The sequence below is a fragment of the Brachionichthys hirsutus genome, chromosome 19, assembly GCF_040956055.1.
Source record: "Brachionichthys hirsutus isolate HB-005 chromosome 19, CSIRO-AGI_Bhir_v1, whole genome shotgun sequence".
NCBI classification, from domain to species: domain Eukaryota; kingdom Metazoa; phylum Chordata; class Actinopteri; order Lophiiformes; family Brachionichthyidae; genus Brachionichthys; species Brachionichthys hirsutus.
The window spans coordinates 2,829,187-2,856,752 of NC_090915.1; the positions used below are offsets into that span (position 1 = coordinate 2,829,187).

Here is a 27,566-nt window from a genome sequence, read left to right on the forward strand (position 1 = left end):
GGTGGCGCAATGGTTCTAGCAGTGAACAATGAGAAGCTAAGTGAAAAGGCAAGTACAGTTCAAAAACGATCCAATAAACCAGACGCACAAATCCAAGCAAATAGAGACAGGTGTGACATCCAGGAAACGGTCCACGTTGGGGGAAAAGTGAAAAGGCGCAAGAGTAAATAGCCACAAGGCAAGACAGCCGGAACATGTGGCGATGATGAGCCGGTGAACTAACGACAGGAACCACTCCAACTAAATGCACCGAGATAACGAGGGCATGGCAAACAGGTGACAGGTGGGGGCAGGTGGAAATGATGAGACAATCATTGTGAAGATCAAGAAACATGGATCCCACCGGCGAGGGGAAAGAGGAGGGGCAAGAACGCAAACGCAGGACCTGAGCCAAGCAAAATGAGTGCGTAATGACAGGAAGCACAAAGCAAAGAAACGTCAGAACAAAACAGGAACAAAACAGGAACCGGATGCCGCCTCCTGAAGTTGCTGCGAATAAATCCCAGATGACCTCACCAGAGAATCGGAGGGACTACGTTTCCCACAAAGCTCCAGGAACACCAAGGAGGAGTCGTAGGGTGCGGCCGGACAGGAGGACGTGTCCTGCCGAGTTTACCGTCACCGCAACCCAGATAAGAACATGAATGGATGGAAAATATTTGTTAATCTGTTACGTAGAAAATATCCGTAATGGAGCCAGTTTTCTGGGTTAGCTTATCAGCTATTAGGCATTTGGCCCACAATGACTCATGCCGCTTTATTTAGGCACACATGCGGGTGAAGAAATAGAAGACAGATAAGGAAAGGAGAGGAAAGGAAAGGTAGATGGGGAAGTGTCATTGTAGGAATATTACCTCTGCAGATGCAGGACAGGGAGACGGGATAACGTCAGCCGGTGATTGGAACGTAATTGCTTTTTAATGGCTGCACTGTCATCGGTTTCGCCCGCATACAACATGTTGATGTGAATGTTCGCTCTCAAAGAAATACTGGTGAAACTTTGGAAAGTCTTTTGCTGTTTTATGACCTGTCCAAAATTGTTTTTTTTTTCTACATGTTCTTTGTCCCCCTGTGCAATTTTGGAGCATTATCTGCTAAAAGACCGGGGTTGGTAAAGTTTTGTGAAAAAGAAAAAGTTTAGGGAAAGCTCTGAAACATTTCGGATTAATTTGACGAGTCATTGACTTTCTGTCCAAACATGAGGTGACAATATGAACACCAGTCACATGGCTCCATCAATTTTGTATATGGAACAAGAAGGAAAATATGACTGAAACATTCTGATTTCTCTCCTGATTGTTTCTGGCCATCCCTGCGGGACTATCTTCCGTGTCTCAGCGGTGGAGACATTATTGTCTTGGTCCAATTCTGAGATTGTTTGTTTCATTTCCTTCTCTAAATGTGATGTTTTCCAACATTCCATATTTACAGACTGACGGATGCAAAAAAAAAAGAAACCAGATGCTCATGAAAGCATTAAAGTGAAATATAAAAGCAGCCGGGGAAACGCAATAGCACAACACGAATGTCACGACGTCGACGAAGCTCGTGTTTCAAATCTGATGTGGGCGAATGGACGGTATTTTTTTTTCTATTCAAGACAACCAAGGTGAAGGAAGTTCTCAAAATGTGAGAGCCAGAAGACAAGTTCGGAAGGAAACTGCGTGGCCTCGAATCCGTCCTTGTGGAGTGAAGTTGGCACCGACAAAGAAAGTTAATAACTGGATGTGTGTGTCCACGCGTACCGACACACACGTCCCTCGTGCAATGCTTTTTTGCAGAAAGCTGATTAAACAGCCAACGAGGAAGTTGATTTCTACTCCACAGCGGGCCAAGAATGAGCAGGATTAATCCGGCCCAGCTCCCATCCTCACAGGTTAATTAGGGGTAAATGATAATTAGGACACAATTAAAAAGGCAAACAACCACAGAGGACCCTTAATCCACGGAATGCTGTCCTGCTGCATGCAGGTTTGTTTGGTTGCAGATGTTCTATCTAAAGCTGTGACTTTGTCTCTGGGAGCGGAGCGGAACCCTTATCGGGTTTCCTACGAGCGCCTGGAATCTTATTTTGAACCTCTCAGAGGGATCATGATTGTATTTTATTTTATTTTGTGACTTTGCAGGGATGAAGGTCACGACACAAAGTGCAATTCTTGTTTTGTTTTTTTCGAAACTTTTTAAGTCGACGCGTTCAAGTCGACGCGAAAGATTATTGAGTCATCGCAGAAAACTTTGCATCAGTGGAGCGGTTAACCGCAATCGACACGTCGACCACAGCGGATGTACGGCCAGTACCCAGGATGCTTTGCGTCGCGGCTGATGAGATGTAAATATGAGCCGGCCGACCTGGAGCATCCTATTTTGCCCTCGCTTCTGGCTTGCAGATGTGACATTGTTGCAGTGACAAATTGGAATTGATCGTAGCCTTGGCTGAAATGTCTGAGGTCGTGTCCTCCGGAGCTCAAACGCGTTTCCGATCTTAGCATTCTGCGTATCGCCGCTCCCACGTAGCAGCCGAGGTTTTACAGCAGCGCTCACAAACCTTTGTCCTGACAAGGACTGGTTTCATTCCGGTCAATTTTTCCACGACAGGGGGGGTTAATTAAAAGAGGGATCTGACCACTAAACCTTATATTATGCAAATGTAATTACTATTCAAGGATTATTACATCTATCCGGGGTTCTTGGTCTCTGTGTGTGTCGAAGCAGCTTTGAAGGCTTCATTGCCCCCTTTTATCGCTTGTCACCACATTATGCAGAGCGGACTTGGTGCATGAGTCACCTGTAGATAAACCCGTATTTGAAACATGACTCCTGGTATTGTCTGTTAAACGAGATCGACGGCGCCTCCAAGAAAAGTGTTTTTTTTTTTTTTTTTCAGAGAAAATCCGGTTGCTTTTCAAAATAAAACACCCGTCAGACTCCAATAATCAATGGTTGGGGACCCCTGTTTCAGAGCATGAATCAAACTCTATCTGTTCCTTTTTCTTTATTTTGCTTGTCGCTATCGGAGCCGGGTTAAGTCCCCTTCTAGTGATATTATTATTCCTGGCACTGTCGGTTCAAATCCGGGCCAGTCATCCGAGTTCTTCAAGTGTTAAATATCAAAACCGATCTGCATAATTTGTTGTTAGGATGTGTGCAACCGTCATTCAACACTAATTGAATTAATAGCAGCTACTGCTATTGTAGCACCTGCGGCCCTAACAAGGACGAGTGGCGCCGCTAGTGGCTTGTAATCCTCTTTTGGGGTCCCGGAATCTCTCGGGACTGCCGCTGGACTCCTTCCCTCCTCAGCATCCAGATGTAAGCTATGTAAATTTATCAGCACCAAACACCCTCGGCGTGCCCGAGTGAAAGCTGGAGCTTAGCGCCGATAGGAAGGCTGCAGAGGCAGCGGCAGGCATTTTTACTGTGATTTCTTTCTTGGAGGGGGCACATCCGTGCGCTTGCTGCGATCTCACCCCCAGCCCTGAATGAGTAATTCCTGAGCTGTGATAAGGGCCTGGATAAGGATAATGACATTTGGAGGTGTGACGTTTTTGCTCTCTTTCAGTGGATATGAGATTCTTTCCTTGCACCTCTGTGCTTATTTCAGAGCCCGGACTATGGTTCAGAATTTCAATAGAGGTTCTAATTCACAGAGAGGATTTTCTTTTGTGTGTCAGTGTGTAAAAGTGTGTAAAAGTGTGTGAACGCTCCTGTGTGATCTGAATATCTTCCCGGTTTTACCGCCCGGCATGCCGGGACGTTCCCGTCATTCCTCGGTGGGAGTTTAGGGAGTCACTATTTCATCTGCTCAACCAGGCAGCCGTGTCACATTGACCGCAGGCAGCATCCGAGCTAATGTGCATCTGTCCAAGTCGGAGTAGGGGGCGTGGCTCTAAAATGCTTAGTTGACTTTGGTGGAAATATTTTCCCCAATTGTTTTAACCGCTTATTTTAAAAGGTGTTGATTTGGCCTCCAGATTAACCGGATGCAAATCGAGCATCTGCCGGATGTGCTGGAAGAAGAATTCCGATCCAGCCTCAGCACCAAGGACAGCTCCAGATTCAGCACCAAGGACAGCTCCATTTTGCATCTGTGGTGTAATTTTTTTATTTTATTATTTTGCATCACTTGAGTAATTTAATATTGGTTTTATTTTTATTTTTATTGGTATTGTTAAATGTCGATGATTTATGTACTAAGGACTTTCAACAGAAACAAGACCGTAAGGGCTTTTTTGAAATGCTCCTCTTAGACAGGATATTTGACTGTATTTGTACTGTAATACATGCTACTGTTGACTGTACTTGTACTTCTATCTAATAAATATATTCATCATCATCATCCGTCCCCACCTCGGAACGTCGCATGACTTTCAAGGATCTGCTGCTACCAGGAACGTGCCGCCTCCAGAGGTCGTGGCAAAACGCATTACATTCTTCTAGAAATATTTTTGAAGAGATTTCTTTAAAATGGAATCTATTTTTTTTTTTGTCCAGCTTGTGTTCCCTGGAGTCACGTCGTCGGTAACGAAATGACTCGAAGTGGATAAAACATCTGGACAAAGTGAGCGGAGACGGGGGAGGGGAGCGGCAACAGAAGCAATTTTATAGCCGGAGTGAAAAGAAAAATGCAATTACTGTTGGAGGAGAGCGGCTGAGCGGCGAGCGAGGATGTCGGGAGCGTTCCACGTCGGGCGAGGCCGAGTCCGAACCCACACGGGACCGAAGACCGCAACAGAACACTGATTGAACGACAAGCACCCACTGCAAACAAATACAATTACCCTAAACGGTCCTTGAGCTTCTAAGGTAATGTGGCTGACCCGAGAGAGACGGTGCGTTCAGGCACTCCGTGGTGCGTTCAGGCGCTCCGGGGTTAATTCAGGCGGGTCGGTTTGAGCAAAAATCGCAACAAAATGAGAAATAGTATTTTCCTGATATAAAACAAACAAAGGAAAAACAAACAGTCCAGCTTTGAAGGTTTCTCTCGACCCGCTTGCTGTCTGAATCGCTGCATCCACTCACAGCATTGAACGCAGAGTATTGATTAAATTAGACAAAGAACCCTCATGAGGGGGGGAAAACAAAAGAGCGAATGCAATCATATTCCCATTAGTGGCAGACTGGATGAGAGAAGCACGTGGTGGCCTTTTCTTCCAGCCTTAGTCTTATTCCACATTAATTACTGTTCATTTCACACATTCCAGTCGCTCCCTCTCCCCCCCCCCGATCTTCCCGCTCTGTGCACCATTTCCAGCTCATCAGAATCCCAAACCCTTTGAATTAAACTCAGAAAGAAGCCAATGGTCCAAAGATTATTATTATTAAACCCAGCACTTATTATGAGCGGAGGAATCATGTGGTTGAGATCCGATTATGATAAATCAAACTTTCACTCCAGAGGATCCTTAAAAAGGACGGAGGGAATCGCTTCATTCGATTCCCTCCGTCCTTTCATTTTACGTTTCGGTTTTCCTGCTGGCTGCATTTTTACCTCCGAAGTGGAGGTTCTGTTTTTGAAGTCGATTGTCCTGCTATTTCAAGTATCTCGGACCGTTTAGGGAGGAATACTGCATATTTAAAAAAATCCAAAAAAATATCTACAGAATCGAATGTCTGGAAAGCGACGCTGAGGCTCGGGCTTCAATGCCGCGTGAAGTCAGAGGAGCGCCGTCAACCAAAACGCTCGAGTCAATCTAAATTCAAATTCAGGCTTTTAAATTGAAATTCTCCTCTTTTTCCTGGAAGATCAAGAAGAAACGAGGACGCTTTGGACCGGCCCGTCTCCATCCTGCGGTGGTCGAGCGCTTTTGGACTCATTTTTGAAGGTTGCAGATTTGACACGCTCGCCGCGCTAACCTTCACGTGCGTTTATGTGCTGTTTTATGTACATGTCATGTCAGCTGATGGACATAAAGCAGTCACGTCCAAAACGCACGGGCAGAACCGCCGGCCTGTCGAATGAAGAAGCCCGTAAACCCTTAAACGCACTTTAAAGATCGCCGATATCGTAATTGAGCGCCGTCTAATTCATCCATCCGATTTCATTCTTCTCTCGACTCCCTGCTGCTGCTTCAGCCGCGTCTTTCTAACGACTTACCGGTGTTAAAGCAAACCTACTAATAACGGGATATTGCCTGCACGCTGTCCGGAGCGGCCCGAGCGCGTGCTCGCCGCGTGACGGCCGCGTGCTCCCATCATGCTTAGCGACAGGAGGAGAACATTTTAAAAGCCCTCCTCCTGACAGGTTGCCGCTCGTCGCCTCCTGATGGACGACCGCCGGCTTGTTGTTCGTGTACTTTAGCAAGCATTTACCAGCGTCTACAGCCCCCCCCCCCCCCCCACCCCCGCACCGCAACAGGAAGCAGCGAAGCACCTTCAGAATAGATTTAGTGCCATTTCTTTCCCCGAGTTTACCTTCATTATCATCGCCACGAGGCTTTCCATCTCGGGAATGAGACATCTGCTGTTCGCTCTTTTTGTTCGACTGACAATTATCCACGTAAAGACGTTGTGTACCAACGTTTTTCTGACTAATCCCCCCCCCCCCCCCCCCCATCATTGTACATCCATCATCCCCGGGACGCCATCGGTGCAATACATCAGCCCCACGCCACAACGCCAGTAATAGAACGCGTGTGTGCGTTGGATTGCTTGGCGTCTTCTTTGTGTGAACTTAAACGAATGTCGGTTTTAAACATATTTTTGTGGTAAACAACATTATGATTTGCAGCATCATAATAATGGGCCGGGAGCGCCATAACGGGAAAACCGGGAAGGGCATACGCAAAGAAGGACAGACCCTAAATGAATCATTAAGCGTGTGTGCGTGAGAAGGATTGAGAATGCAAAACGCTAATCTGCGTGAAACGGCCGCCATTTTCATCTTCATTGAGTGCAGGCAGATGCTGCTGGTTGAGGAAGTGGCGGCGGCACGGCGCGCAATAACTGAGACAAACTATCTCACCGATCAAGACGCATTAAAATCTGATCCTTAGTTTCTGGAGCAGACGCTACCCCCCCCCCCCCTTCGGGCCCGTCCCATCAGGGCGGCGCCCCGTTTAGTGGACGTCCTACTTGACTGGAAGGCCGCCGCCGCTCTTTGGGCAACTTTCCGTCTCGTTCCCTTGATGGAAAGTTAGGATGCGTTCCAGGGAAACGGCCGCTTCCTCCCCTCCAATTATTTGAAACGCGGTTGCCAGGACGCCCCGGTTTAATTGGCTCAACATAAAAGGGAGTGATAGGAAAGAAAAATAAAGGACGTTTCAGATTATTGGCCTGAAACCGGCTTTCAAGTCATTATTTAGGAATCAGCTCTGCAGCGAACGCCTGTTCATGAGGGCGTGTCTGCACATTTAAATTCAAACAACTGACACACGTGTGTTTAAATATGCATATATTTATATATACACGCTTAATGAGTACAGCACAGTGTGGATTTATTTCCCGACACTATGAAGGAGCCTTACGGAGCGAGAGCCGCCATCGGAGACGCTACAAGGCCTTCAGCTTATTTTAAAGATGCATCCTCTCACTGACCCCCCCCCCCCCCCCCCCTCTGAGGTAGAGTTGAATGCTCCATCGAGCCCGGATGGGCCTGCTAATGTCATTCCTCACCAGATAAAAGCTTTTAATGCAGCGCCGTATCCACCGAGGTCAGTTTAACACAAGAGGCGCTTTTCATTTGCACTCGTCTCCGTTTCTGTCTCGGCGACGGCGTCTCAAAGTGCACAAAGAGCCGCCTCGAATCATCCGTAATGCAGCCGCATTGACTTCTGGGTTAATTCTGCACGGTTAAGGACACAGAACCGGATCACAGGCTGCCGGGTGTTTTCATTTAATGGGCAAAAATGTGCAAACCTGGCAGCAGAGGTGAATGAGAGGTGAGCAGCCGATGAGTCATCGTCCACAGCGGCAGGCGGGGGTGTGGGGGGGTGTGGGGGGGTGACATTTGGACCCACAGCAGGTAGGCAAATGTCAAAAACGTGGTTCTTATCATAAGAACCACGCAGGTAGAGACTGGAGACGGGAGAAGCAGGTGAAGCCAAAGCTGGGATACGGAGCTGGTTCTAGAGCACACACAGGTCGGTTCCGGCATCGGTGCTGATGCTGCTCGCCCACAACCCGAATAATGAACCAGCCGATCACACCCAACACAAAGATTCTGGACGCAGCCCCGAGGGAGGCGGGAGCAGATCCTGCAGATATTTAATGATTGCTGCCAATGTCGGAAAACTGGGATAAGCAGCGAAATGACGCTAAAGCCTTGCAAACAGCCAAACATTTTTAAGCACAGTCGCTTCCAGACAGCTTCAAAAACGCGAAGCAGTAAGCGGCGTCTGCCAGGAGGCCTCGCCGCAAAGCAGGCGGCAGTCAGACGCGTTGCTGCTGATCCTTTTAGGCAGCAAAGTGGCTCGACATGTCATTCTGGTGCCGAACGTCCTGTCCCAGCATGCCTTGCTGCCTAGAAATGTCATGACTATTATCTGGCGTTCTCCAAGCTGTGCGGGAGCCGCCTGTCGCTCGGGCCTCTGCAAGAGTGATCCAACTCTTCATACTTAAACCGATCTATTATTACAGTTTAGGATCTACTTGTTTAAATTTAATTACCATAGGGGGGTTATTTTCTACGGCCGTGGGGGGAGTCGGGGGCCCGGAGGAGACGGGGAAGAATAAAAAAAAAAGGCAGGATAGTCGATTGCCGTTTCCTCTCTGCACAAAGAAAAGGAATGCCGAGACTCCGTCTGTGTTATTGCAGCGGTTTAAAATATAATTTGTAAGGACATTAATGGAGGTGCGGTCGGTTTACATAAGCGCAAGCTAATTAGAATGTGGAAAAAATTCTTCCGGGAGAGGCTGCGGGTTGCATGATGCATGCGGATTCATCCACAAGCTCATTAAAAATAGCAGTCGACAGCTTCAGGGACATTTTGACTATATCCAAGTCATGAATTTAGCAGCCAAAGGAAGGTGCAATGTCTTTATCGAGACGGAATCAGTGCACACATGAGGGGATGAAACGACGTACGACATGACGCCCATTGGCAGACTCGGAGACGGCGTTCTTCAGAGCCTTTCATTTCTTTTTCCCGGTTGCAGGCGTCCGTCATCGGCCGGCTGACGTGGGAAGCGGCTTCTTCTTTTGTCAGTCGTCAGGCGCTTCCCGTGCTTCCGCGTGACACACGTCGGCGGCCGCAGATTCTCATTCACTTAGATTAGAACTGTTCAGTTCAATAAGGATCAATTTGCACCAGAGCCGCTTGAGGACCGAGCGCGAGACGCTCGGTGAAGGCCAATCAGACGAGCTCAAGCAGACCGTGGCGCTAAAGCATCCACGGTGGTAACGGGGGGGGGGGGGCATTTCAGCCGCCCTCTCAGCATTGGATGACGGTTCCTCTGATGCGATGGCGCCAAACTGTGCCCATTAGCCCATTAGCGTAGCTCCCGTGGGCTCACGCTAGTCGCTAAATGTGGCAGAGGAAGCACGACAAAGAGGTGAAAAGAACCGCTCGACAAGTCTCTCATTTCTGTGAGCCCCAATCGAGTTGTCGGAATCAGCTGATCGCAGCGTGTATTAGAAATGGGCCGTATCCCGATGACCTCACGAGCGCCGCCTCCGTGCTCAACGTGTTCTGCATGGATGCCGCGTTTGTATGCGTCAGGTTAATTTGTGGTTGCGTTGCATTTTGCATTAGGTTGAACTGCAAATCTGCCCGAGCTACACGCAGCCTAAGGGGGGTAAATAATGCTGATTATATTTATGTGAGGCGCGTTGTTGTTGTTCATGGACTAAACCTTCACATTCCTCATGTCTGCTTCTTTCTCTCTCTCTCTCTCTCTCTCTTCATTACTCCTGAAAAAAAAGGTGAATAAATATTCATTATGTCTGACGAGCCGCCACAACGACTGGAGGACGGGTGAATTTGTTCCTTCTTAGCTTAAGTTTACATAAACAAAATAAAACACGTGAAATATTCGTCCATTTACAGCCTTATTATTGAGAGTGTGAATCACAAGCCGCACTCGAGCAGCGCTGAATGAAATGTGCTTTCTGGAGTAAATCTATGCTGAAAGGTAGCTTTATTACTTTAAAGCGAAAGCTTCCGGTGCATTTTATCACTCGATGAGACGAAACCTTTACGAAACTATACTGAAGCGTTTCCTTTGATATAAAACAAGAAGATTTGGTTTCAGGACAAAGTGTAGATTTATCACGCTAATAGCACCACCTGTATTCCATTGCGTATAAGACACATGCAGAACGTGTGCAGGTGGCGGAGGCTTCGTTTTACTAACAATAAATTATGAGAAAATATCTGATAAAATGACATATAGTTAGATACGAGATTAGATTGGATCAATGAGATTAAATATGAGATACAATACGAGAATATGGACTACGATATAAGATGAGATAAAACCGATTAAAATATAAGACGAGAGGTATGTTGAGATAGAATTAGATATAAAATGAGATTAGATGAGATAAGATACAGTTAAATATAAGATGAGATGTGAGCAGATGATGCTGTAAGAGCAGATAAGATATAATGAGATGAGATCTGGAGACAAGATATGAAATAGACAGATATAAAATGAGATGGTCAGATGGGATGAGATAAGATAGTTAGATATAAAATGAGACAAGATATCGTTTGCGATAAGATTAGATGAGAGCAGATAAGATATAATTAGACATACGGTAGAATAAAATGAGATGAGACACCGTCCTCCTGAGCAGTTGGACTCTGGGGCCCTTCATGACCCTTTAAGGGCCCGGGACCAACACGTCTGCTGTGGGTCCACGTTACTGGAGCTTTCTCCCACTCACTCCCACAAGACCAGAGATAATGTGCCCTCTCATGACATCACTCTTCCAGCCTTTGTTCGTGTATAATTTACCCCCCCGTGGGCAGCAAAGTTACATTTTCATTATTCATTTTAAATTCCATTGGAGTTTAACTGCAGCATAAATAAAAGTGTCTGATTGGAGGCATTACCGGAGCGGTATCTTTTAGATTCTGAGTGCCACTCTTTAGGAATATCTTGATTCAGGGATGTAGGCTCGGCATTGGCGTTATGCTAATTCGGCGTCACACTGCTAACGGCGCCCACACACACACGGCGCGCAGCCGCTAGCGTTAGCCATGCATCGTCATAGAATCCAGCGATTAATAGATCCACTCTGAGGAAGGGAGGGACGACACCAAGCATGATTGTACCAATTTAAATAATACGCTTAAACCGGCGCATCATTTTCTGCTCTCCGTGTCCTCAGTGTAAGACGTCCTGCTAGCAACACATGACCTTTGATTTTTGTACACAATCCACAGCAAAATGTATCTGAAATGCAGCCCAGGAATATAAAATACAAAATCATCAGCGATGTGCGATGAACGTCTCCGACCCAGACGTGCCCTCGCTCATTTCTGTAGCCGCGGCTCGGCGTAAGGGAGATAAACTATTGTAATCGGCGGGGCAGAGACCTCGCGGGGGGGGGGGGTAACCGGGCGGATTGTTTTTTATTCTAGGAATCAATTTTAGTTTGCAGGCGTGAGACTGCAGCATCTTAATGAAAGGGACAGCCTGCTGGTCGGCGCACGCTGCGTTTTTAAATGCACCGATGGAAGACGGCGAGCGTGTTTGGGAGCTGTTTCCTGAAAAGAACCGCCATTTTCCTGTATTCGATGCACTTCTGACTTTGAAAATGAGGCGGATTTCTTCATATGTGCTTTTTGAATGTTGTAATTATCATATATGATATAAATATATTGTTTTTCAGTTCACAAGTTCAACCAAGGGGAGATAATTTTCCATTAGATGTTAAGAAACTTGATATACATATATTTATACTCCCTTGTAGTTTCTACCCTCCGCAAGGTTACTCAGGAAGAGAGCAAAAAAAACAAAAAGGCATCAGCTTCAGGAGAGAACATTTCTGACAGCAGAAACTGGTCAATTAATTAGTATTTGAATAAATATGCTAATTGGGGTTATCTTGGCGGCATTTCGCTGCCTTGTTCCAAAACAGCGAGTCAGTCTGACTTTAACTAACCTCCAACATTCAAAGTCTGAGTCCTCTGGCCAATCCCGTCGCACGGAAATGCGAAACGTCTTAATAGCGAATCTCTCTGGAACCGGGATAATTAATATATGAATGAATGAACACACACACACACACACACACATTAGGGTTATGGGTTGAGCTCAGGTTTAAGGCTTAAGGCTAGGGCGAGGACTAGATTAGACCTAAGGTTGGTTTTAGGGTTAAGGCTATTTATGATTAATGTAAGACAAATGAATATCATTTCTGTGTTTGATAATTGCTCACAGTTAACTTTGAGGTTTTTTTTAATGGTTTAAACTGCGTCACGAAAACGCGAAAAGCACAAACAGTTTAGAAGCGAGCGAGAATGTCCCGTTTTTAAAGCTTCTGTTCGCTGCTGGCTGCGATGAGAACGGCGACATGCTGAAAATTAGAAAGTCTAACAGCCCCAAAAACTGCTCGGAAGAGACAGATGGAAACGAGTCGGGAGCGGCAGCCAGTCCGAGTAAGCCTCTTTTCTTTTTGTCGATGGAGTCTTCGGAGAGCCCTAAAAGCTGATGCATAGTTACAGCTCGTATTTGCCGTTAGACCACAGAGCGCATCACAACATCATCTCACAATAGCTGCATCATGGGAAAAGTGAAATTCATTTTTGGAGAAATCTGCCATGCGCTCCTCTTCCCAGCCCCCGGCAGGAAGCCTGGGGACCCGGATTTGGGTGGTAAGTAAGGATGATTCTTGCATCCGTCATGCGGGCTGCAGAGTGGATGGGATTATTCAAGCAAAAGAGGACGGGAGATTAAATTAAGTTTATTATTACGGCATCTTAAAATTTAATGTCAAGGATTTAGCGCTGGAATGTGGAGCCATTGTACTTTCTAGGGAATAAGGGGAACCAAATCTACCTTCGGCGACACATGAAATATGAATCTGAAAACGCTGCATGGTTAGCTTAGTTTAGTTTTAGCCATTTACTTGGGTTATGTAACATTAGTGTTTTTTTAAGCATAACTTTTCCTCACAATTTATCCTCACTGTGAGTCGGTTCTGGTTTTTTATATATAACACAGGAGATCTTAGGAACAAGGAAGTGACAGATGTGGCAATGAAAGCCGACGCAAACATCATGGAGCAAGAGCACGGAAAAGGTTGGGAAGCGTGACGGATTGAAAGAACAGCTGGAACATTAAGGCGTCGGGGCTTTCATGTCTGGCGGGAGTTCAGTTGTTAGATTAGAAAAAAAGTTCAGCGTTTCCTTATTGAAATAGTCGTTTTTACAGGACTTTTAAAAAGGTAAATAAAGTTCAACTGTAGCCGTCTTCTCGTTGGATTGGCGCCATTCTCAGATCTCTGTGAATCAAAGCCACGCGGAGAAACTCATCTTTCATGAAAACCTTTGAGCCGAGGCGTCTTCAAGCAATTACCCCCGAGTCTTATTTCCTTCTTTAAACTTCAAACTACTCACACAGAACCAATAACTTACATTAATATGTGTGTTACCGCTGATATAAAACTTTGTTCGCAGCTCATTAAATCCAACAAAACGGGGTAAACATTAGCGAGTGCAGAACAACATGGAAGCTCTTTGTTTTTTACGAGCGTTATTCCTCCCACCGGCCGTGACGGGGTCTTAATGCCCAGGACGACCTGGACTCGGTTGGGAATCGGGTCCCGTCGTGGGTCAGGTTGTCCCTCGGTGGACGCTGCAGGTGGAGCCCGGTTATTGTCCCACGCAAAGTTCAAATAAATCCGTACGACCTCTGAGGCCAGAGGGACGCAACCCGACGGCATGTTTATGCCCTCCCATCGCCCAAATAAGGGCGGTTCCTCACCTCAAATTCATTCATGAAACTTTGTCCGAACAAATCAGGGACAGCAGAGCTCTGTGAAATATCATCTTGGGTTTTCCAAACCACCGGCATCAAGGCGATTCCAGCTCGATTGCGTCGATGCGATGGGGAAACCGAGCTGCCTCGGCGAAGACGCTTCGACTCAAGCAATCAGAGACAAACAAACTGGAGCTACAATCAGCTGCATCGCCGCCGCATGGCCTAGCATCACAAAGAGACATTACCGCTGATTGGTTTGACAAACTCTAAATATCAGTGCAAGATAAGAACGTCAGCGCCGAGCGGAATGCAACGGACAACGGGGAAAGAGAAGTTTGAAGGAGATCCACTCGGGACCGGACTCGAACACCGCGTGTTCACTGTAATTGAAAGGAAACGAGTCGATCTTCAATCCCAGTATCTTCCGTTCAAAAGCAGCGGCGCTACAAAGGCGCCGTCAGTTCACTGGCGTCTTTAATGCCTTTATAATGAGCCCGTCCGCTCTTCTAATGCACATTTCAGCAGGGAAAATAAGCTCTTATAATTAGACGCCGCCGACCCTCACACGATTAAGGGGCAAATACGAGCGCGCGGCGCCCGCGTGAGCGTGCCGGCAGAGCCGCCGTTTCCTCTTTCAAGGTGAGAAGAAAGGGGACTTCTCGGAATCTTTTCATTTCGCCAATTTAATTTGTCTCACGGAGGCCTTCCATCTGAACGAGACTTTATCGAGACCACAATTATGTCGAGTGATTTCTCCTCTTTCACCGAATGTAGGATCTGCACTGCAAGCAGCAGAGGCACGCGCGCGCACACACACACACACACACACACGGTAGATAAAAATATAGCATGGTTTCTTTACCTTTCTCACCCAAACCCGGCGCCGACCATCACATTGAGTTTCCTCAGGAAGGGCTTCCCCTTGTTCTTCCTCCTCCAGACTGTTTTGATTGCAACTGAAGTTGGATAAAAATAAATGTTGCGTTTGCAAGAATTTAGGATGACGAGTCAAATCGACACCTCGCAAATTTCTTTACAGAAATTGGCAAATGCAACAAACACCAACGAGCCGTTTGTATTTGCAGGGTTTTATATGCCTCATATTTTAGTGGCTTTCTCACAGAAGAGGACAATCAACCCGTCAATGTCTCACCTTCACTGAGTCTCTTTCAGACTTGGAATTTAGAAAGTCTTTGGACGATTAGCATCGGAGCTCAAGCGAGTATTCGTTTGAGCTTTTTGACTCGGAACCAGCGTGGACAAACTTACATCACGGTTTCTGCTTGTCTGACAAACATCCCTTCTTCTGGGGGGTCAGAACGCAGCCGTGCAGCGCTGCTCCCGACCAGCAGGGGGAGCCCGTCCAGAGAGCCTCACATGGCGCAGCTGGAAGAGTCTCTAATCAATAGCCTTCAGGGATTAAAGTGAGATGAAGGCAGTTTATCTTCAGATAGGCTCCTCTCGTGCTTCATCCATTGATCCAGAATCCATCAGCGGGCGTGAATAAGTGTTCTGATAACAAAGAGAGAGAGAAGAAGAAGAAGCAGCCAACGTGATTGGTCGGTTTCATGTTTATTTCTCTTAAAGAGAGGCTTGACAGCTTGTCTGCTTGCTTTGTGCAGATTTACAGAGAATATCACAACGTCGAAAAATATCTGAAGGAAATCACAAGACAAAAGTTCCAGCAGAGAAAAATATCAAAACTCTGTTTTAGATTTAAAGACTCGATTGATGGCTGAAGCTATTTTGCATCATAAACGACCAGAATTGTGGATCCCATTAGAGAATTTAAGCCAGAAGTATTAATAGATTAAAACGCCCTCTAATGTATCTCGGTTTTGATCCAGTCCCCAGAGAACACCCGAAAAATAAAGCGACTATTAGTATCCGATTAATCTCACGCTGCCTTGACTGATCATTTATCCTGGATAACATGTTTTGCTTATGGTTTAATGGAAAGGAACATTTCCTGTGTGGAAACTTTCCCTTCCCGATGATGGTGTAAAACCCAAAAGCGAGGCGACTGCTCTGACTTACGAGTTTCAGCGAGATTCCCTTTTGCATGACGCCCCGCGTGTTAATGGAGCTTTCATACGCCCACTGCTGAGTGAAATCTACATATAGATTCACCTCCGAGAGGAAGTACTGCTGAAAGCCACTCTGCAAATGTTCAGAGTGAATAACGATTTACTGCGAGCTGCACGGAGGAGGCTGAATAAATGCATGAATGAGTGCAGTCAATGAACAAAAATATGTAAAAAAAACCCGAAACAAGTCAAGACGTTAGCTTAGCAGTAAGACCGGACGCAGGAAGTAAATGAATGCACGTCAACTATAGAACCGCCTTACAGAATTTATCCTCAAACCTTTATCTGAGCACAAGAAAACATTTGATTGTCACGTTTCAACATATATTGGCATCAAAAAACTAATTTTGATACACAGCTTTCCACTGCCTTGACTCCTCCCCCTTGCTCTCATCAGACAATCCCTGAGTTTTATTCCTTTTTTTTTTTTTTGCCTACACGCCTAAGACATTTGCACATTACCCAGATGGAGAACTGAGGAGCGATGTGCCGGGAGAGGTCACGAAGCCCCATGCTCGTGCAACAGACTAGACTTTCCTCGATTGGTTTGGTCTTCAAAACAAGAAGCATTTGATATATTGCACAAGTGGAAAGCGGCCTTATATCAGTGCTGCTCGCGAGCCGAAGCCGTGGGGACCCACAGACATGCAAATAGTGACATTTCCTCCTGCATAAAAGCCCTCCTAAGCGTTAATGTGCCCCTTTTGGTTCACAGTGCCTCGGATGGCGCCGTTAGAAATCCAGTCGCAGTTTGAAAGCACATTAAGGGCAAAAAAGGTCAGTGGTATTTGTTTGAAATACTCCCACTGCCATTATAGAACAAGGGCACACACAATACACAGTATAACCCCCCCCCCCCACACACACACACACACACACACACCAGAAGCTCATATCGCTTGAACATCTCCCACAAATGCTAAGACTGGAAAATCCACATGTATATTCCGCAACGCAACCCCAGCAGTGACATTTCTTTTGGGCGTCTGGAACGCAAGATCAATCCATCCGATCTCATAAAGCATCAGAGACGCTTGTTTGACATTTGAAGTCCCCCGCCCCCTTTTTGGCACAACCTTTTCCTGCAGCTTACCCAACATATCCAGTGTCAGTTTAATCATTTGCCTCAGAAGGAAGCATTTCACTTCCTGTTGACTTTTAAGAAGAGGAGCGGAGCAAAACTCCACTCTGGTGGCGCTAGAGAGCAGCACAACCAAACACAGGAACAGATTCTCATCACATTGAAGGTGCGTTCCATCTCGCCACTTTAGCACAGTTCTTGGCGTTCACTTTTTTTTTAAGGATGATGAGACGGAAACAAAGGCAGAAAAATAAATTATTTAGGACCAGAAAATGAAACCAGCAAGAGGAACTACAAGAAGGTGAACGAGCCTCTCTGTGGGTTGAACTCCCCACAGCAAGCAGGTGCCGAACCAGCATGCGTGGGGGTGGGGGGGGGGTTGAAAGCTTGTGCCACAGCGCCACCGTGTGGTGACGTCATGAACCTTCAGCATGGAGCAGTAGCACACCATGCGCAAAAAACAAAACAAAAACAGGACACTAAATATTACATTTGGCACAATATCAACTGCATTTTAATGAATTTTAATGATCGGGGGCTCCTGCCTCTCTGATCGGGGCTCCTGCCTCTCTGATCGGGGCTCCTGCCTCCCTTTATGTCTCCATGCTGCTGGAGGAGTAAATTACACTCCTTCAGGCAGTTGGTTCTGACCACTAAAAACATATTACCTGATGCACCTAAGTATTATGAGTCAGCAGCTCTTTGGAAGGATGGCTGGATGGACTAGCTGACAGTAAAAGTGATCTCTGCAACAGCTTTTGATTCTCATGCATTTCATGTGATGCGGTTCGATTCAGCAACGTTTAAACTGCACGTCGTCCACTAATTGGAAGGTCAGGGGTTCGATCCCCGGCTTTTGCTTGCCGATGTCCCAAACATGCGTTTGCGCCGATGTTGAAATATCCCGACCGATCCCGAGGAAAAGGTCAGCGTCCTCCAGGTGCAGCGAGGCCTTCTGAGTAGTCCGCAGACGAGAGAAGGTTGTGATGCAGATTAACGCAAGACCAGGAAGCGGTCGGGTTGACAGTTGAGATAGTTTGACTGGAAAATGATTCATGAAGGAACATCGACGGGGTTGTTGTTGGGCGACAAAATAAACGGGGTTTTACTTGTACTGATTACTGACAAAATGAAAGCTCGTGCACGTGTGCAAGTCCATCTCTGTCCCTACATCTATAACAAGCATGAGGCAAATGCACGCGGCGCATTTCTCAGCCGAACAGAAGGCTTGAAACTTTCATTAAACTTTAATCTGCAGCCACTTTGATGAAGGAACCTCGAAATATTACAGTGAATGACTTGAAGTCCTCTCGTGAACATTAATAAAGCTGTCGAGATGCATAATTATAAGATTCATTTTTAGATGAATCCACTGCTGCCGTGCGAAAGTGCAGAAGACATTGTTTGGCAAGGCCCTGGGGCAATTTCCTTTCTTTATTCGTTTCTTTTTATGCATTAGAACTTGTCAGGCAGTTTCAGCCAGTGATTAATGAAGCAGACGCGCTCTGCCCTTAAATCTTGCACTGAGGTATGTGGATCTCAGTTATGCAGATGAATCTGATAGGCGTCCTGTCGGATGTGACATATGATCCGAAATAAGATGCATGAACAACGCGTTGCATTTTACAAGTGGTTTGGCGGATAAACAAAATACTTGTGTAAGTTTCAGTGCACGAGGGCAAGGTAAAGGTAGAATGTTCAAACGAGCACCGTCTGGGATCAAAGCAAACAGAGCACTTACAATATAAGCCATAAAATAACCGTGTAAAGTATTGAAACGAGGTTTTACACCTCTTTAATTGCCTAATAATGTTTCGCTTTGTTAACCTGTGCAGTTTCATTCATAAAATCGTCTCCCTGGTTTAACGGGCAGCCCGAGGAAGGATTTCCTATTTTACACTCCCTATATTTAAATGAAACAACGAGCGATATAATGGATGTAAAAATATAAAAATAAATGAGTCACGTCAGATCCTCCGTAGCGAGCAGACAACAGAAGCGTTTAGGAATCAATCTCTGCAGAATGCAGCTGTATATGTTTGTTCAGCACGCAATGCTCATATTATCTCCACTGTGAATAGCTGGATCCCCGTTCTCTAAAAACCGCGTGTTCCTCCACGCCGTACTGACCTTTCAATGGACTAGCGTTCTGATTTGCTGCTACATTTGGACGCCCCTTCTTCGCGGGTACCTTTGTCAGTTCGACTTCTAACGATGCGACTACGTTTGGAACCGTAACTGGCCTGCAACCAGAAATGTCGACATGTCACGGCAGGAAAATCCCCGGTGATAATATCTGTCAAGAATGCATTTGTGTGCCGCTTGCAGGAAGTCCATTGTTGGTGTGATTAGACTCACCTGCACGAACCTGGTCGATCCCAATAATAGCCCTCGCCTATTCCCTATCATTTAAAATTCACTTTTGGAACCTGTCCCATTCTGATGTGTGTGTGATTATTGGCGGTAAAAGTCGCAGGCTGACGGGACATGAAGAAGCCGTAGCATAAAGTGTGTGTGTGTGTGTGTGTGTGTGTGTGTCAGACCTTTGTTGGGCACAGCAACATGTCATGATGCTTGAAACTGAAAAAAGTGGAATTTAGCGTGAAAGAGGCCCGGTCATCCGGTGCTCACGAGGATTAAATTTACTGTCACTATGAAATTCACGTCGGTTTGTTGTGCGACACGGCGAGCAGAGGGTTAATTCACCTGAAACTAAGAGAACTCCACCCAAAAATCTACCTGTGGACCTGCAGACAAGAAAGCCTGGCAGCCTCAGCCCCAGACAGGCCAAAGGAAAAACTGCGGCCTCCTCCGCCTCATTCTGACTTGAATGCATCATTCAGCCGCTTTGACCGGAGGGAATGTTATAATTAAGGTCGCTGAGTATAGGAGGCGGGGCCGAGCATAGAAAACTTTTTTTGTTTCTTCAGAAGATCCTTTTTTGTTGTTGTTGTTGTTGTTTTGGTGAATGTTTAAACGACCCGCTGAGCCTGAACGCACCAGTGCATCGACGGTTGCCATGGTGAAATCCTGGATGAGCGTATATAGATTTAATGTCTCGTTTCCAACCACCTGACCTGTTCGGTGCTACTTGCTGCACGTTTGAAGCGAGAACTCTGCTGAATTTAATGATCTCTGGCAGCAGAAATAATGGAATGCGGCCCAACCGGTCAATAAGACAAGCCGACAGAAGTCAACTCCCACTTTTAAAATCTATTCCTGCAGCATTCCAATATATCCATCCTTGTTAGACACGACAGATGTGTATATATATATTTAAAAAAAAAATCAAACAAGCATTAGGACCAGGCCAGTCGACAGGGGGGGGGGGGGGGGGGGTATGTTGTCCCGGGCCCCAGAAAGTCTGTTGACGGCCCTGATTAGGACTGTGAACTAACTTTTACTTCACTGGACCCAAACGCCATAAATAAAGCCCTTCTAGTAACTAGAAGTGTCATTGAACGCATCTCACCGGTTTGCGCTCCTTCGGTCCATTACGCGTGTCGGACCTGCGCGCCGCCGCAGCGGGCCACGGAACCGTTTCGGGGCCTGCGGATCCAGAAGCAGGTTGAACTGGTCCGACGCTTCCCCCATCGTAGGAGGCCACGCCCCCCCCCTTCTCTGTCAGGTGTCCACGGGCGGCACTGACAGGTGCGTGAGTGACGCCGAAGTGATTTCAAATCGCTTTAACAGCAAGGCAAGCGCGTGCGCCGCGCGTCCCGCGAGGTTGCAACAAGAACTTCTTCTCTCACAGGTAAAGCTTTGATTTCATCTACGAGGTGATCCGTTCAGGGGCTCGAACCAAACCCGCCGCGGCGGTCGCGAACGCGCTCGCGGTTTTTTTGTGTTTTTTTATTCCTGGCGTGAGAGTAACTGTAACGCATCCGGACGACATGGAGGAAAGTCTCCAGGTGAGAACAAACATGTTCAATACGCGTCAGAAATATTTGACCGTCATCAGTCAAGGTCAAAGGGTCGCCTTTGTGACTTTAATCATGAGGTGTTATATACGCGCTCTTTTTATGCGCGTGCAGGTTATGGCACAGGGAGCGCGCCAGGAGGAGAGGATCGAGGAGGAGAAGGAGATCTCAGAAACGGAGAAACAGTTCCTGAATGATCTCTACTGTTTCATGAAGAAGAGCGATATGCCGATCGAGAGAATCCCAAATCTGGGCTTCAAGCAAAGTAATCAATTACTATCATTATATTACTCTATTATTATTACTATCATTATACGATTATTATTACTGGATCAGGCTCCTATGACGGCCTTCTAATAACGGCTATAATTCATTGTAACGATTCACATTTTACACAATTAGATGATTTATTATTTATCTGCCTCATAAAGCATAATTTGAAATGAATAGAATTGATAGTTCGGATGACGTTTTAGTCTTGGTTTTTTTAAATATTATTATTATTAACCAAGCTCCAGCCTCTCTTCTCTTCCTGGCTTCTTAAACTCTCTTTTGGGAGTCAGAGGAAATCATTTTAACCCTTCGGCCTATTTTTTTTTAACGAATAGAGAACATACTATTGATTGTAGTTTTAAAGATTCTTATCTGACCCTCTCTGCTTTCCTCCTTCTTTACAGTTGATCTCTTTCTGATGTTCAAGACTGTCAGAGACTTGGGCGGCTACCAACAGGTCCCCCCCCCCCCCCCCCTTACTACAATGATGATGATGATGATTATTATTATTAGTGGCTTCCAAAGCCTGCTAATATTGATGACTGCTGATTAAAGTGGAGCCTTGCGTCTGCTGCACGTTCCCAGGTGACTGGCCAGCAGCTGTGGAAGCAGGTATACAACACGCTGGGGGGGAACCCCCGCAGCACCAGCGCAGCCACATGCACCCGCAGACATTACGAGAAGTGAGTTCAGCCCACTGTGGGCTCCTTTGGTGGAACGTTTCCCACGACCGTCCTAATCTGACGGGTCCGTCTCCCCCCCCCCCCCCCCATCCGCAGGCTGCTTCTGCCGTACGAATGCCATGTAAGAGGCATCGCTGTGAATATCTCGCCTCATCATCAGCCAAAGAACTTCCATTATGTCAGCTACGGCAAAGACGAGAGCGATTATCAGATACCGGCGAAACAGAAAATGTTGTCGCTGCCTGTGTATCAGGTTGGTATTATTCCCTCCCCCGCCGCCGCCGATTGGTTTGTTAGCGAGATAACCCAAAAGGTTCTGGGCGGATCTTGGTGAAATCTTGAGGAAATGCTGGGAATCTCACCAGGAACAGTTGATTGAATGTTGGTGATGATCCAGACGAGATCCTGGATTTTGGATCACTTTGAATTTTTTTTCAAACGCTACGCTAAGCATCTGGTCTTGTAGTTTCCTATTCCGACAGACGTGAGAGAAAAATCTCTTTTGAAGAAACGTTTTCTTTAAAATGTCGACCTGATGGTTCTCCTACCTCCCTGACAGAACCTGCACGCCCTTCAGCGCGACCGGCCCGGCAGTGCCTTCTCCCTGCAGATGCATTACCCTCCTTACTATCACGCCGGCCACATGGTTCTGCCCACACACGCCCCCATTGGCTCTCCAGTGTTGCCACCCCATAGCGCCCCAGCTCCCCAGTTTTCCTTCAGCCCATATAACCCCGGCCCAACGGAGAGCGCCGGGGAGCCACTGGAACACTTGCGCTACCTGGCAGAACGATACAAATCCTCAACTGGATTGACGGAGCCGCTGAACCTCAGCGTCAAATCATCGCGACAGGAAACCAGCGTGAGCCCCGCCTCGTCGTTTGCCCCGCCTTCATCCAACAAGACCCCAAGGTTTTTAAATAAGCCTTCACCTCTGTATTCTCCTCATTGCCCGCCGGTGGTCAGAAGCGAAAGAAGCGAGACACAAGAGGATGAGGCAACTTTAGGAGACGTTCTGTCTTCTGGTGCCGCACAGCCTCGAGAGGAATACGAAGCCCGTGTCACAGGTCTGTCGGTCTCAGGCAGCCGGTCTTCCGGCTTCGCTAGGACAAACGAAGGTTTCACCGCAACGCCCCAAAGCCCCAGCTCGCCAATGGACTTTGTCACGCAGCCGAAAGAAGACAGAGCAAAGAGTCCAGATGTGAAGAAGCTCTGCCACACGCTGCCCGGCGGCCCTCAAGACAAGGCGACAGGTGAGGTGGAAATTGAGGTGCCGCTGTCCGTGTTTAATAACTGGCTGAAAATGTGTCAGTCCTCGACCACAATGCTCAGAGACAAACGGATCCAGGTGCTTCCTGCACCGGAAACACGCCCCAGACGAAGCAGCGACTCCCCCGGGGATGCCCAGCCCACCAATCTGACAACTCGCACCAATCCCAACATTTGGAGCTCAGCCGAGGATCTAAATCGGTGGCAGGGGAATTTGCCCGGCGCCATCGGGACACCCGGCGGCCCCCGCGCCTCGAGCCAAAATCGCTTGGTTGCCTACGAGCCTTTGCCCTCGGGTGGCATCTTCCAAAATGCGGCCAGTCAGGATGTCTATCCTTTCAATCAGCAGGACTTTAATAAGCCACACAACTCCAAACCCCCAAACTACTGGGACGTGTACGAGCGACTGGACCCGATCCAAACGAAAGCTGAACAAAGCCTGTCCAAAGAGGGCGAGTCGGAATCGCACCCGTCTGCTGTGGTCATGCTGGACCCCACGTCCAATCCGCTGCTGCACCTCACCACGGAGGAGGTGATGAAGCTGAAAAAGATCTTCTCGAGCTCGTCTTAAAGCGCCACGGAGACAACGACATGCTCGAGCTCACGCTGATTTATGCTACTGAAGTACTGCGCGTGTAAATCATGCATGTGTTTAAAGTGTAAATTCAGTCAGAAGGAATTTAATGAGAATGTACTCTAATTACTTTTTTTTTGGTAAGGTTTTACTGCACTCCTGTTGATCTTGCGTGTAAAACTTGACGGATCGACGATTGATGAAGAAATACTTTGACGGAAATTCAAATTCAGTGATAATTGACTTTTTTATTTTATTTTATTAATCTCATTAATGATCTGCAGCAATGATTATTGCATTTCCTTCTAAGGGGGGGTGGGGGCACTCAGGGTAATTAGCCTTAAGCTCCGGAGGAGTTGCAATCGCAGTCGTAACATAATTACACGTAGATATTTATTCTATTGTGTTTTATTTGCTTCTCTCTTAGTTCTGAACATCTTTAATCACAGCAGTTTTGCTGTATAAACTATGGACTTCACTATTTAAGTGTATGTTTATAGATCCTGGGTACTTATCTATATTTATAGAATATATCTATATTTTGTATTTTAATTGTATTTCCTCTGGCCTTTTTGTACATTGTGTATAAATATATAGTCCCGCAACCAGCACTGTCTAAGTATATATTATTTTGTCCTTAAGTCTATTATCCTATTGGTATTTTCAGATTTGACTTTCCGCACATTGAACAACTTCAGGTTCTAAAAGCTCCTTTGTTTCCTGCGTTGATAAAACATCTAAAGATAAGAATCAATCCGTTGTGCTTCCGTAAAAGTTACAAGTTACAGTTACAAATTTGCACACAAAAATATACAAAAACATAAAATACAGGTGTGAAAAATAGAAAGCTCTTTTTTTTATACAATACAAAATGTCTTATCTATATAATCCATGTCTTACAGCCTTGATGCTATTCCAGTATAACCTGTTCTCCAGCAGCGCTCCGACTTTCCTCTGTAACCCACGTCAGCCCTGAACAATATCCTCACCGTTTGGCATCCAGGATGAATTATGTGCGGCTTAAAACTTTGACTGTTTTGCAAGTCTCAGAAGTCGCTGAACGTTCGGTGGCGTCCGACAGATCCCCGCGGGAGACGGGGTGGTTCTCATTGAGCTGCGGACCACTGGCGCGGGTCCGTGACCTACTTCCTGTTGATTGATGGCGACTCGGAGCCCACAGGAAGGGCGCCTTCTTTCCACACAAAGCATAGTTCGTGCTGCACACTGGAGGTTACAAATGCGTTGACCTGCTCCGATGTGGCATCGACTCAGCTCTAAGGCGACGCTTGTTAGAAACCTCTGTCTCTAATATGAAATGCACAGGAGGCCCAAACTCAAGTGTACCCCCCGATTTATGTAAAAAAAAAATGGAGTCTGCAGCGTTTGAGGTGAATGACGTGCAGCTTGAAACAAGTGTCGACTGTTTGGCAGCCTCAGAAGTCAAAGTGTTTGAAGGTTTGCTGCCTGATTACATCTGACGGGCCGTCATGCGTGCGAGACAAAAGAAGGGCGCTAAGCTCCAAGATGGCATGCCGATCGTGTCTCCGCTGAGGTGGAGGGGGAGGAGGGCGTCACGAAAAATAAAAAAGGCATTTCAAATTTCACATTTATGAAACTCTAATTCCAGTCGGCAGAATTAAAATGTTGCTATTGTGCTACTGCACAATTCTGGAAATACAGGTGTTATAAATGTAACTTGATAAGAAATTTGAATTTTTTTTTTTATCTCCTTTGGTTACAGGAACTGTTTTTTTTTTTCTAATCTGATGACAGCAAGGAATTTGGGGACATTTTATTTCCTTATTTCTTAAAAAAAAATTGAACAGCTATTTGAAAGATACGCCCACATTCCACTTATCTTTTGTTCCTCTCGGTCGTTGCTATTGTGTTTAGCCGAGGCGTATATTATTTTACGATCAGCATGACTGATGCTTTTGTCTGGAGCTGTTGACAATTTCGCTCCGTCCAACAGCCCAGGCAGAAATATTGAGTTCTTTTACAGCCGAGTATTTACTCAGACCTGTTGCCCAGGTTTAAGGGACAGGCCCAGCAGCAGCAGCTTTATAAAGATCAAGACTAACTTTGAGTTTTCAATGTTATAATTCAATATCTGTCTGTCTGTCTGTCTATCCAAATCCTATCCAAATCTTGCAACTGGGGAATATTTGTCAAAAAAAATTCCATATGTTCTGATAATTAGGGCACATCCATCCGGAATGATTGATTCTGTTTTATTGTGCAAAAAAGAGATCAAAGGCCTACCAGTAATTACACCCAAAAATACCAAGACACAATTACAGGCGCGAGATCCACGGCGCCATCTTAAATACTACGTATTCATATGAAACACAATGGAGACTCACCGCCGTCTTAATTATTGTGCGAACAGCTCCTCGTGTCGACGTGTTGATGCTGCTCATCAAGGGAGGAACAAGTGCAAAGAACAATAAATTGGCTGAGCGGCAGTAAATCAGACATCAGGCTGAGACTTCCTGTTGTGACTCAGCGGTCTGGCGGCTGTGGCGGCTGATTGTGACCTCTGTGCCGGTTGAGAGCTGCCAAACTCGATCGAGTCTACTGCAATAAACAACGAGTCTGACTTTTGGAACAGGCGGCAAAATGTGCTCCTCTGTCCCGTTTGTGGTCCTCGTTTTCCACCCACATTGTGAGGACAATTGAGAGTCATTAAGCATTAAGGGGACTCTGTGCTGCTATTATACAGTGCGTCATTTCATATTTAGGAGGCCCCTAACAGTGACTGTTTGTGGAATGCTATATGCGAGGTAAATGGTTTAGGGTTGACTGGCTCTTTTTTTTTTTTACTGCCGTCTGTCCATTTTTGCTTTACCGATGTGTACATAATCCCAGATTATGGGTGGGAGGTGAAAGGGCAGTTTGTGTGTGTTTGGGCAGCTACACTAGAATACATTAATGTCAAGATGTGTGGTTGTTGTGCAAGAGAGGATAAACCAGTAAAGTCATTTTGAGAAAGTCTGCAGAGCAGTTCTCTTTGATTATGACATCACAACAGATCTTTCTCATCAGTCAGAAGAACTAAATCCACAGCCGAAGCCTCTAAACTTCCTAAAAGCTGCTAAAATATGCTACCGCTGCAGCAGCTTAGCGAGTATCAGGGGTCAGCGGGGTCACATCGTTCCAGAGACAATCTGTCCAGCGCTGTGTCTCCGGGGGGGGGGCACATCTGCATGATCAGCATGTAGGCGCCGCGGGTACTGATGCAGACGCTCTGGGTCGGATCTCCCTCGGACACACGGACAACGGTATCCTGTGGAAGCGTGCACACACACACACACACACACACACACACACACACACACACATGCAGCGGTAATTAGAGTCATACCTAATGATTCAGATAATTGGGTGGGATTGGTGCTTGGTGACTGAAAACCCACACACCATCCTTGCCCAGAAAAGTGACTGAAATAATCCACCCATCTTAACTGCAGGTAAATCTGATGTGGGCAAAACTCTGTCGTCGATCAAATAGGTTTCATCTTCTTATTTGGAAGGATTAGAGAACAGAAATATAATTGAATTGTCACAGCTGGAGGCCGGCCTGTGGTTCTTCTTCTCAGATCCTCCTCCAGCAATCAGTTCATGTCAGCCACCTGCGCTCCTGTCATCACCTGCAACCCGTCTCCCATCAGCCCCTGCTCTACTTCGTCTCTGTTCACGCCACACCCCACTGCCAGGTGATGATTCCTACCTTCCAGAGTTTCAAATTGACCTTGCGTGTTCCGACCCTGCCCGATTCCGGTATTCCGTGTCTTTTCCTGCCCCTCGGGA

The 27,566-nt window shown here is 46.4% G+C and overlaps 1 protein-coding gene across 1 annotated transcript in view; it reads right to left on the bottom strand.

The window, feature by feature from the left end:
* Positions 1–20,631, bottom strand: part of unc5da (unc-5 netrin receptor Da) — a 126,092-nt gene extending 105,461 nt beyond the window's left edge. Inside the window, exon 1 of the mRNA XM_068753137.1 lies at positions 20,576–20,631. Within this exon, the coding sequence (XP_068609238.1) occupies positions 20,576–20,631 (56 nt within the window). The remainder of the gene's footprint in view (positions 1–20,575) is intronic.
* Between the last annotated feature and the right edge of the window lie 6,935 nt (positions 20,632–27,566).